The following is a 12,762-nucleotide window of genomic DNA, read 5'->3' on the forward strand; positions in this document are numbered from 1 at the left end:
CGAGTCCTCTGAGCCATCAGCGACGTAATCTGGTCCTGAAGGGACACTAGGATATCCTTCGTAGGTGACGAAGGAGCATAAGAAGGGGCAGGACTGAGCCTGCGAGAAGGCGAGGGCGAGGGGACGCCTCCTTCCTTCTAGCAGGTACAGCTATCTGCCTCTCAGTGAACACGCCTGTGCGTGGAAACCACCGTCCTCGTCGGTAGAAAGCCTCCCTCTCTTCTGAGGAGGAAAGGCGTCATAAGCATCCTCTGACGAAAGCGGAGACATAGGACGTGAAGCGTCCTCAAAGCGAAAGGTCCTTTTCAACGGACGCGAGTCTCTCCGAGCGCTCCACCCCTTGCGCGGGGAGGACGCTTCGGAGGACGAAAAGCAATCTTTCAGGACACGCGCTCGTGCGCACTCCTTGGCAGCCTGGGATTTAGAAACAACAAGGCCTGCCGAAGGGACGCAAGATCGGTGGGGAGCCCCCGTAACCCTCTTGCGGCTTTCGACATACCCACTCCCTGAGTCCTGGGAGTCTGATAGAGGTCTAGGCCTAGAGGCATTATGGGGCCGATCTGACGCCCCCTCCACAACACTAGGGGCACTAACACAAACTTTCACAGGGCCAGTTTCTAGGCCAAAACTTTCGATTCGAGAGCGCGAATAGACTCAAGAATCAGAGAAAGGGTGTTACCTTCTCCAGACACAGCACTGGGGCCCGAAGGCAACAAAACAGGATTAGGTTGAGCAAAATCTACTGGTGTTAGAGGAGGAGAAATGTTACTTTCCTTACCTTTCGTAGAACTGCCCTTGGAGGAAGACCTCCTGACTCTATCGCGCTCCAATTTACGGTCGATAGGTCTCATACATCTTCCATTTATCATCATCCAAATCCTTGCATTCATTGCACCGATCATCAACCAAGCAAACATGCCCCCTGCAATCCATACAAACTGTGTGAGGATCAACTGAAGGTTTAAGAAGCCTCACCTTACATTCACTCCTCACACACACTCTGAAACTTCCCGTACTTGATCCCGAACATCATGTGACACAGAAAAAGCCAATCCAAAATCAAAAACCAATCCAACTATTACGGCGTGCCAATCCAAAACAATCAGAAGTCGATATACCAAAAGTCAATCCAGATAAATTAATTAAGCGACGATAATCTAAAAATCCTAGACGGAGGGGTACTGTAAAAACAGTTGGTTGGCAGCAAACCGGAAGCGACACAGAAAAAAATATGAACATAGAAAATGGGAATGGTTCCTGAATATCCGACCTCCCCAGCGGCCGGGTAATGGGTAACTACCCACCCTGGCCCGCCCCACTCACCGTGTTGCCGGCGAGTTTTGAAAATTCTGTCGGGGACGTCAGAAATAATACAGCATATATATATATCTGACAGGTAAGTTTCATGAACAAAATTCACTTTTCCATTGTTCCTTATGGGGATACTAAATCATTCACTGTTGACTTATAGTCAATTACTGAAGACCTTACGGGAGAAATTCATGTTTCGAGAACCAAACAACCTAACCTAACCCTGCTTAGGCCAGACTTAAGCCTTGATAAAGTCCTACAAATATATAGTAGGTCGGTAGGCTTAGGGTAAACCCACAAACCTAGGCCTACTAAATATAAAACCCCACAATAACAAAGAATTTATGCCTAAATCTAAACAAACATTAATATAATAAACCCCAAAATAACAAACAAGTTCCTAAACAAACGTTAAAAATAAGCATAAATATACACATACATATAGGGGTAGTATTAACGTACTACTAAGTATAGCTACTAGGTAGCTAGCTAAAACTAACTAGCCTAAACCCCACAACAATAACAAAACAAGTTTGGTCAACAAAACAAACGTTAATAACAACAGGGTTCTAAAATCTCATAAATTATACAAATGACCATATTAATACACTACCTTGCATTTTCTTGTCGGAATTACCGCCGAACCAAGACATCTTTGACGGAATTTGTCACAAAAGTTTTCACGAATTACGTCAACAATTGTAATCTTTCTCCTTCTTCGTGACTCAGTCTCATAAACTCTTCGTCTTCTTCTTCTTCCTTTTTCTTCTTCTCCAAGGCCACAACACAACACTATCGTTAGTTAACGAAACTTAACCTGTATTTTATTTAGACAGATGGTTTAATATATTATTAAAACGTTTAATGTATTATTCTTGAGACGATTCACAAAAAAGGAATGCTGGGTTAGTTTTCGTTCAGTCCTGCGTTCATGACAGACAGGGTGTCCATAAAGTCCCAGTACCATTCTGACCAATAAATACTTGCAATGGTACTGGGATTTTATGGACACGCTGCAGGATCGTTTGAGAGCCAAGCGGGATTTTCGACGGACTTTCCTTATCAGACAACGATTATATATATCATATATAGTTACTATATGAAACTCAAGTTCCTATTACTTTTTATTACGGTTGATATATTTCCGGGACGGTTTACGAAAAGGAGAATGCTGGGTTAGTTAACTTAATTTTCGTTCATTCCTGCGTCTATGACACGCGATCGTTTAAGAGAATAGTGTGATTTTCGATGGAATTTCCTTATCAGACAACGATTATATATAAAGTTAATATATCGAACCCTAGTTCTTATTAATTTTTTTTATTAAACTTGCTGTGTGTGTCTTTCAATATGGCCCAAAAATCGCTTAAAAGCAAGAGCGAGATTTTCCATTGAATTCCGTTATCAGACAAAGGTTGCTAATCGTTGGTAAGATAATATAAATTTCTTTTTTTTAATTGTTCTTATTCATATCCATTTTCGTATTGCTACATAATTCTTTGTTTACTTAATATTTCTTTAGCGTTTATACGAAGTTGAAAGGCATTATTTTTCCTCTGGTCTGAGGGGTGATGGGTATACGGACATTACACACACACACACACACACACACACACACACAGAGAGAGAGAGAGAGAGAGAGAGAGAGAGAGAGAGAGAGAGAGAGAGACCCTTTATATCGGGCCATTTATATTTGGTATCTTTAAAAATATATAAGTTGATCTAAAAGAAATTCAGTCAATGTGGATCTTAAGACTGGAATTTCACTATAGAGAAAAAAATTATTCAAGAATGACTTATGAAACATTGTTATCTATCAATCACTTTCTAGTTGTACCTCTGCCATAAAAATAACTTTCAAGACGTTGGGGTGCCAACCTCGAAATGATACGTAGAAACTGACCATCCATGATGGATATGAGATTAAAAATAAGACGAAACACATTACATAAAAAAATGTTTGTCAAACCATAAAATTTTATTTGTCAACTTTGTGGCTCATTCTCTAACTGACATTTGTAAAAGGTCAGTGAAAAACTATATAATATAATAATATAAATATATAATATATATATATATAATTATAGTATATTAATTATAAATATATAAACGATATTACGATTCGATTTGTTTATCCGAAACAGAAAGTTCTAACCCTGTAAGTTAAAAATCCAAGAAATAAATTCGTAATTCAAAACGAAAATGTGGTTCTCCTTGGCCTTGAACGCATATAAACAGAGGCCGATGTTTACAATATAACCCACAATATTCTAATTTTTTGTGTGATTATTTATCCACTTACGCGACTGGCTAGCTGGAAATAAAAAATGTAAACAGGAGTTTTCTATCGGGTATCTAATGGACAGGTGAAAATAAAAAAAAAAGGAAACGGTCACTTGAAAGTTACCGAACACTTAACACAGTAAAGGTGTTTTACCCATACTAAAAATTCAAGGCGGAAACGTCTAGTTGAAAACGTTCGTATCTAATGGAGCTTTTTAAAAAAACTATCTTTTTCACACCTTTGTTTTCTTTAAATTTTGTTATTGTTCCATGGGAAGGAAGGAAGTACGGGATTAAAGCCCACTGCCAATTAACAGAGAGGAGAGAGAGAGACGAGAGAGAATGAGTAGGAGACGAAGAGGAGAGAGGAGAAGAGAAGAGATAGGAGAGAGTTGGAACGGAGGAAGAGAGAGGAGAGACAGAGAGAGAGAGAGAGAGGAGAGAGACCCTTTATATCGGGTCATTTTATTATTTGGTATCTTTCTAAATATAGGCAAATTACCTCAGTAAAAACCCTTTAAAAATTATAATAAGTTGATCTAAAACAACAAGAAATTCAGTCAATGTGGATCTAAGGACTGGAATTTCACTTATTGAGAAAGAAAAAAATTATTCAAGAATCGACTTATGAAATGGTTATATATCATCACTTATAAGTTGTACTCTGCATAAAAATTCAACTTCAAGGCGTTGGGTGACCAACTCGAAAAGATTACGTAAGAAAACCTGACAATCCATGGTGGATATGAGATTAAAAATAAGACGAAACACCATTAATACATAAAAAAATGTTTGTCAAACCATAAAATTTTGATTTGTTCAACTTTAGTGGCTCATTCTCTAACTGACATTTTAAAAAAGGTCAGTGGCAAAACTATATATATAGATATAATATATAGTATATATATTATATATATAATATACTATATATTATATATATGGTGTGTGTGGTGTGTGTGTTTGTGTGTTGTGTGTGTGTGTTGTTACGGCCATTTTGCAAAAAGTTGGTCATTTTACAAAATGGGGCCCGGCCATTATCCACCAAAATACAGAACCCAAAATTCGTTGGTCCATATTGCAAAATGACCGAAATTTCTCAACATTTTTCCCCGCCCCCCCCCCAAAAACGTACCAAGATTTTGGTCAGTTTTACAAAAAAAAAAAAACAGTATTCACTTGTTGGTCCGTTTACAAAATCTACCCCAACAGCAAGCAGGGCCAGATGGAAAAAAAAAGAAGCTTGTTCATTCACTTGCTGACAAATCAATTCTCTATAATATTGGTTCATTGTACTGGTTCATTTATTCTTTTCCCACTACAGGGGAAGTTAATTGTACTGTAAATAATTGTCTATCTTCACTTTAGTTATCCCCCCCCCCCCCCAAAACCCCCCCAAAAAAAAAAAACAAAAAAAAAAAATCCTCTCCTCCACAATAGTAAATGGGAGCTGAACTGGTGACCCACTGTTGGTCAGTAAGGCACTGCTGAAAGCCAGGAGAAGACCACCAACGTAGTACTTTGTGTGCATTCAACTAGTTTCTTGCTAAAACTTTATACTTTGATGTATTTGAAAGTTGTATTTCCTGAAAATGAATAAAATTAGTTTATGTTTCACTACGTTTTTATCATTCCCTCGCTTTTTTTCCATCTGGCTGCTTGCTGTATGGACATTTGTAAACTGACCAACGATAATTTGTAAAAACTGGACCAAAATTTTGGTCGTTTTGCAAAAATGTTGAGAAATGTCGGTCATTTTGCAATATGACCACGAATTTGGTCCTTTGCATAATGGCCGGCCATTTTCTAAAATTACCATTTTTCAAAATGGCCGTAACACACACACACACACACACACACACACACACACACACACACACACACACACATATATATATATATATATATATATATATATATATATATATATATATATATATATATACTATTCGATGTTTATCCGAAATAGAAATACCCTGTAAGTTAAAAATCCAATAAATATTCGTAATTCAACGAAATGTGGTCTCCTTGCCTGAACTCATATAACAGAGGCCGATTTTGCAAGACGTGTACGTTAGACCGATGTTTACATATACCCAAATATTCTAATTTTTTGTGAGTATTATCCACTTACGAGACTGCTAGCTGGAAATAAAATGTAATCAGGAGTTTTCTATCGGGTATCTAATGACAGTGAAATAAAAACAAAAGGCTCACTTGAAATTACCCACACTTAACACAGTAAAGGTGATTACCCATACTAAAATTCAAGGCGAACGTCTATTGAAAACGTTCGTATCTGATGGAGCTTTAAAAAAAACTATCTTTTTCACACCTTTGTTTTCTTTAAATTTTATTGCTCCTGGGAAGAATGTACGGGATAAGCCACTGCCAATTAACAGAGAGAGAGAGAGAGAGAGAGAGAGAGAGAGAGAGAGAGAGAGAGAGAGAGACCGGGTATGTGATTCCTGTCTCGTAAGAGAGACCGTGTATGTGATTCTTGTCTCGTAAGCTATACTACACTTCGAAGGGGAGGTCATTTTTCTTCTTCTTTTCTCGTTCAGAAGAGAAACTAGCCAAAGGAAATCCGTCCGATCTGACATTTGCTGTTTTCCGCCCGTGGTATAAACTGCCTATAGTTCCGGTCAAAACTTCTATGATCTTGAAAAGAACAATTATCATCTCGCGTGAAAACGCCGTTACCAGGAACCAGGAAGTATCAGGGTAACAATTCAGGCTCCAGTGACGCAAATACGAACCTAATCAGCTCAGTAAAATAACAATAAAGGAACAATATTAGCGTTACGTTACTCTTTCGATGATTTGCTTTTGTTTAATAAAAAGAGACGTTCTTCACAAACAATATTGTCACCGAGACGGGAAGATATTGACAATTTCGTCTTCAGGTATAACGACAGAAGACGCCATGCACATACGACCTCATTAGGAAAATATATAGGAAAGGCTGTAGATATTTTTTGTGTTTTCCAAAGTTGCCAACTTGGGTTCGTTGACTGTCTCAGATTCAGTAGTCTCTTGGCAAGTGAGGGAACAGGAGGAAGGGCGAACGAGAATTATAGGTACTTCTCACTGAGAGAATAAGAGAGAAGAAGGAGAAAGAGAGAGTGAGACAGACAGAAACGTTGCAAGCACAGGCAGGAAGTATTATGTAAGTCGATACGTCGTGGCAGTTTTACTGTACAGCAACCACACCACTTGTTATTATGTGTTAACACCCAACTTCCGCGGAATAAACTCCAATTTTATTTCCCAAATCACGAGAACTTTGCCGTGAAAAGTGTGTGGGCAAATAATTCAATGCTACATAGAAAAGCTGAGGGCATTTTTACCATTTTCAAAATTTATTGCCATGTCTGTTCCATTCTGCCAAGGAAATAATATCATGATATATGGGGCACATAATAAACATATATTCATGAAGAAACCACATATCCAATCCAGCACAATTCAGGGTGTCCATAAAGTCCCAGTACCATTACAATTATTTATGGCTTGAAATGGTACTAGGACTTTATGGACACCCTGTATTATGGCAGGAAACTGTAGGTAATCCATAAAAAAAAATTAGAAAAATTTTTCTCATGATATTTATTTTTCACCCAAGAAAAATCTGACGATTATCTGGATTCTTACGTTATTGACGTTTCCCTTCAGCTTAATTAAGTACATTTCTTAATGCAGCTTAAACCTATAGTTTTTTAATTAATTCATCGAGTCCCAAACGTACTGTGATATCTGACATCTTCCTGGTTGCGCATAGTTCATCTCAGTTCTCATTTCCGGGGGGACAAATTACAATAATGTATTTGTACGCAATTCCTAGGCTACACGACTTATTTGTATTATACAAAATAAAATTAAATATTTGGAAATTCCAGCTTTTTCCGGTTTAATTCCTTCCTGAATAAATTATATTCACGTGTTTTGTTCAGTGACCTCATGGCCGAGTGCTAAGAGCGTTATCTGATAATAAAAGTTATCATATAACCGACGTTTGTAGTTGCAACGCTAGAAATTTAATGCCAGTAATCAACTGATACTTGCGAAGTCTTTTAGCTGTGACTGACACCCGAGTCGGGTAACTATAACGATACTGACAATCTTTTGTCATGGCAGTTTCTGCAAGAAACTCAGGAATAGTACCTACTATGGTGAAGACTGAAGAGTTACTCTTCCGCTCAATGGTTTTGACGGCAAAAAAGTCTGAATGAGAGGAAAACTTTTTGCAATTGCACTATGAATCAATTGTTAGAAGAGGATTCAGGAAAGTATGATGGAAGATAATATGAAGGGAAGGACAACAAAAGGAATGAGAGGGGTGCACTGACTCCACTACCTTCCTACGGAGTGAACTTTTATAAGTCTACTGAATTCACACTCGGAGTGCTAAGGTCTGATGCAAAGTGTAGTCTCATGGCTGTGGTATCAACATGAAGTTTACATAAAAATAATTAAATAAAGAGAACTGTTTGAGTATAGTTTCCTGGGTGTACAGACGGACGTAATGGTGCATGATCGCAGAAGATGGAGAATTTGACTAATAATCAGCGACCACATATAAAGATGGGAAAAGCTGAAGATAAAGAAGAAGTCAGGCGGACGTCGACTAAAGAAAGAAAGAAAAAGTTAATCAAAAGCTAAGAAACTAGAACGAGGAAGAGACGAATTAAAAGTCTTACAGTATTTTCTTACAGATGCCACGCATTGGATCAAATGTGCTTTTTTGAGTCAAGTATCCGAGAGCTGGCAAAGAGAATGACGATTAGAGCCAAAGAACAGGATAACAATGAAAGCTCTCCAGAGACGACGCACATATTCGGGGAATTAGGAATCGTGTCGAGTTTGACAAGAGGGATTTTCTTAAAAACCAAACCTGCCGAGCCACAATTGTGTCATGTAGTTATACGAGGTCTAAAATTCAGACATATACGCGACAATTCAGATTTTCCAAAACACCGATGATGTCACTATAAGTAAAGAAAAATAAAGCCTGGATAATAAATTAAAAACACTGAATCCTCTTAAGTAATTATATTAGACTAAAAACAGTACAGGTTATTAGTCTAATATCACCATTTTAAGTACAATGAGATAATGGTTGTGATTTAAACACAGATATACTTTTTATTACGTCTTAAATAATGTTATGAGTAACGAATTACGTTATATTCATCATAAAATTGTTGTCATTTCCCTTTTTCCAGGATATAGGAAGCCGTCGTCGAGTCTACTGCGCCAAGTGAGAATGTGGTCCTCCTTTTTTACGCAATTGTTAGCGCTGCTATTCATAGCAGGGTAAGTATAGACGCTTCTTGGTCTTCGAAAGTTAAATGTCTATCTATCTATCTATCTATAAGTCTATATATCTATCTACCTAGTTATATATACACACACTGGTTACTGTCGAATCTACGATACAAGATCGAATAGTACTATCTTTTTAACCGCTAAATTACTTTGTCTAAACTTTGTTTCCCGCCATCACCCACATAATGTGATGCAACTTTCTTAGTTTAACAGAAGCAATTTCGTCATTATTTCATAGCTTCGTGACCTATTTCGACTAATGCTAGTCCCATAAAGTTCAATACTCCATTACTCAAGCGCCCTCGTCTTCCCTTGATGGCTGTCAATTAATTCAAAATGAGCTCCTGTTGAATATAACATCTCCCGTAGACCGATAGAAAAAAAATTGTAATACAACCAGAAAACGGTGAGACTGATAATTGTTTTGAGCAAACCCTTAAATAGTCTGTCCGCAGTAAATTTCCCCGGTCCTTTCATCTGAGTGGCCGTCTTGGCCTTACGCCTGGTCCACGACCTTAGATTTTGTACGTCGTAGAAAAGTTTCTTTTCCTCTTATCTTTCGCATGCAGGAGTTCGTTATTATTTTTTTTATTGTCAGCAAGCGCGCCTGTGTCTCTTAGAAAATGGAAGTCAAAGAAAATTCAGGCATAATGGTGTTTATTCTTGGTTTGTTCACGAATTTTCATTTGCCCTCATAAAAACTACAAGAAAATAGGACGAGATCTGTAGCTAAATATGACACAAGCTGAACGTTTCAAGTTAAAAACCAACTCATTCTGGGAAACGACAAAGTTCTGGGTAAAGAGAGCCAGACTTATATATGTCAATGTGTCGCCTTCGGTAAAAATTATACCTTTTTTTCCGCCACATACCTGCCAACATAGATAAAAGAGAATCTCTTGTATTCAGTCTCCCCTGAAATTTCGACCACATACTTTAGACAGATACCTTAGACGCAAGAAAAGTTTATACTTAGTTAACTGCGTTTACCCATTTTGTCAGTCTATTTAATTTCTGGAAATTTGTTAATTTAGTTCGCAGACCTGCGCTAATTACTACGAAATAACCTAAAGATGTTTTTTCCAGTCACGCGAGAGGGGAGGGGGATTGGTGATGTTTACCATGGGGGTGGTGGGGGAGGGCGGGTGTTGTCTATGAACCTGGGAACCAATCTACCAAAATTCATATTGCTTTAAAGTTTTTCCTTAATCTCAAAATCATCTTTCCCACCAATCAAATAAAAATCCTGGCATAAGAAAGCTTACCTGACAAAGTCCAAAGGTACCTTCTCAAAATAATTCCTTCTGTAGACGAAGCTGAATGGAGAATATGGAAGCAGCCGATGTCTGTCTATGCGTCTGATTGTTGACAAGATATCTGGAAAAGATATGATTGTTTTTCAATTAAATCTCCAAGAGCTGTTGGATATGGGCTAAAAAAAAGAAAGTTAATTGGGTCTTTGGGAGGAAACTGCATGCATTGATAAAGTCGACTTTTTTATTTGCGTTGGTATAATCATTTTTTTTTTTTAAGGAATAATTTTACAGTATAGGTTAGTACACATAATAAACCATTCGAGTTTAGAATGTGACACAAAATTCAGTAGCACTGAAGAACATGAAAATATAGATTTATTTTCGAATAAAGAAGACAAAATTGTTCAGGTAGATACTTTGATAAACCGACAGTCATTCCCGTGACATGAAACAATGAAACTTCTTCTTGCAGATGTGCGACGGGAATCACCCAGCAACGGAAAGTACTAGAACAACTACTAAAATCTTACGACGTCAACGAGTGGCCTGACGCAGACTATGACAGTAAGTCTATATAGGCCTATACATGAACCTATAGGTTAAACAGACAATGGTGGAAACTATTAAGTTATACAGATATTGTCCCGAAATGTAAGACATCCGATATGTTTGGCAGCTCAAAGGTTTTCTTCTGTTGGTGCTATTTAACTTTATTCCAATGTTATTCTAAATAAATAAATAGAATTTAGTATTATTTCTTCCACGAAGAGTCTTGAAGTCGAAATTTCTAACAAAATCATTCAAAATTTACTTGTTTTGAGTCCTTTCGTTCTTAGTGAAGGTCTTACAACCGTGGTCTTTTCACGTCACCGATTTTGTTTTATATTGTATAAAAAAAATATTCCATTACACGCAGAGAAGGACTGAGAAATTTAGGAAGCACATCTCATTACCCGTGGGAAATGTATGATATTGTTAATTAAAAAAAAATAGAACATTGTGAGAAATGAGTTTGAATAGTGACTAAGCATTGTAAGTAACATGTTACGAACTGGTGCTCTCCATGCAACGAGATATAAAGAACGTGACCACCGCCACAGGTGCCAAAATGACCGAAATAGCAGAGTCACAAATTCTTCCTCTCGATTTGAACGGAAGGAAATACCGATACGATGCTCTGTCTCACACCTCACCCCCAAAAAATCTATAAGCATGATCAATTTAGTCCCAAGTATGGGTTGGATGTAAGCATTTTAGACCTACTCAATCACTTCATCTTTGAAAAAGAAAGGAAGACGTTGATTATATCCTAAGAGGAGCAGGAATTTGGCAATTTTGGCCCGCGGAGGCACCGCAAGTCAGAAGTAACTTTAACAATGCGATCAGGATGTAAAACGTTCGGCATTTACCTGGTTGGCGCTTCGGAAATGTACGTAGTCTCTCTCTCTCTCTCGGGATTTCAAGGAGTGGGGAATGAACTCGGTGTTCTTCCAATTATATTGTGTAACCTTAATGACTCTCTCTCTCTCTCTCTCTCTCTCTCTCTCTGTATATATATATATATATATATATATATATATATATATATATATATATATATATGCGTGTATGTATGTATGTATGTATGTATGTATGTATGTATGTATGTATGTATGAGTGCGTTTGCAAAATAAAGTACATTTGTCTATCTGAGTCGCCAAAAAGGAACTCGGAAAAGCCTTGCAAGTCAAGCCTAGGCTTACGATGTGGTGAAGAAAGAAACTTATCTAACACGGGCCCCCAATCCCCAACAACACAATCACAAAAACAAGGTGTTAATCTGTGATCGAAAAACACTCAAACACTCGTAAGATAGATTAAACCAAATTAGCAAATGGGATAGCAATGTTTTGAATATCTTGAGACCATTCGAGAAAAGTTTGCCGTCAGCCAAGATGACTATACTTAAATATAGGGGAATCAGATTATATAGAAATGAGTCTAATGTGTCTGGTTCTTCTTCTTTTAATTTTTTCAGGGTGATATTATTATGTCGTATTTGATTGTCTTTCTTTTTTATAAACGTGAAATTAAGTCTTGTATTTATTTCCTTTCCTTAAATCCTATCATTAAATTAGTTTCAAACCGTTGTCTTGTCTCTCCTTTGCTCAAAATTGAGTCATTTTGAGTTTTGTTCTCTTATTAGCCTAGAAAATGAGTCGCTCCTGAATCGTTTCCTTGTTTCTTCTTGGCCTCAAAACGGAGAACCGCGTTGTTAATCTTTGATCCTCTCTTCTCTTGACTAGGAAGGGAATGTTTCGTCTCCATTTTTAACGCCAGCTCAAGAATTCTTACAATGAGGTCAAGAGGGATAAATATTTTGGTGCGTTCAAGACACCTGACGCTGGCAATACGTAGCTGCACTCAAGCTTTCTAATTAAGAAAGTGAACGGGGATAATGTATTTCCTCATGTTTCGCCGTGCTCTCTCTCTCTCTCTCTCTCTCTCTCTCTCTCTCCACGGATTTTGTATGCTTTCCTCATACCAGAAAACCTGTTGATTTGAACTATTGCGATGCTAAACTTCGTAAGCACCTGCAAGAACTGCA

At 37.6% G+C, this 12,762-nt stretch overlaps 2 protein-coding genes across 4 annotated transcripts in view; one reads left to right on the forward strand and one right to left on the reverse strand.

Moving 5' to 3' along the window:
- LOC135224653 (charged multivesicular body protein 1a-like) overlaps positions 1–10,237 on the reverse strand; it is a 49,768-nt gene extending 39,531 nt beyond the window's left edge. The window contains exon 1 of one of the 2 annotated variants that reach the window (XM_064263873.1): positions 10,185–10,237. Coding sequence is in view for 1 of the 2 variants with exons in the window: in XM_064263872.1 (XP_064119942.1) it covers positions 1,925–1,964 (40 nt within the window). In the remaining variant the exon portion in view is untranslated. Of the gene's footprint in view, positions 1–1,924; positions 2,115–10,184 lie in introns of those variants that run through there. The other variant, XM_064263872.1, reaches the window with a different exon arrangement.
- LOC135224652 (glycine receptor subunit alpha-2-like) overlaps positions 6,604–12,762 on the forward strand; it is a 19,213-nt gene continuing 13,054 nt past the window's right edge. For both annotated transcript variants that reach the window (XM_064263870.1, XM_064263871.1), the window contains exons 1-3: positions 6,604–6,760; positions 8,817–8,907; positions 10,648–10,739. In XM_064263870.1, the coding sequence (XP_064119940.1) occupies positions 8,858–8,907; positions 10,648–10,739 (142 nt within the window). In that variant the 5' untranslated portion in view covers positions 6,604–6,760; positions 8,817–8,857. The remainder of the gene's footprint in view (positions 6,761–8,816; positions 8,908–10,647; positions 10,740–12,762) is intronic.

The sequence above is a fragment of the Macrobrachium nipponense genome, chromosome 12 (assembly GCF_015104395.2).
Source record: "Macrobrachium nipponense isolate FS-2020 chromosome 12, ASM1510439v2, whole genome shotgun sequence".
In the NCBI taxonomy this organism is placed as follows: domain Eukaryota; kingdom Metazoa; phylum Arthropoda; class Malacostraca; order Decapoda; family Palaemonidae; genus Macrobrachium; species Macrobrachium nipponense.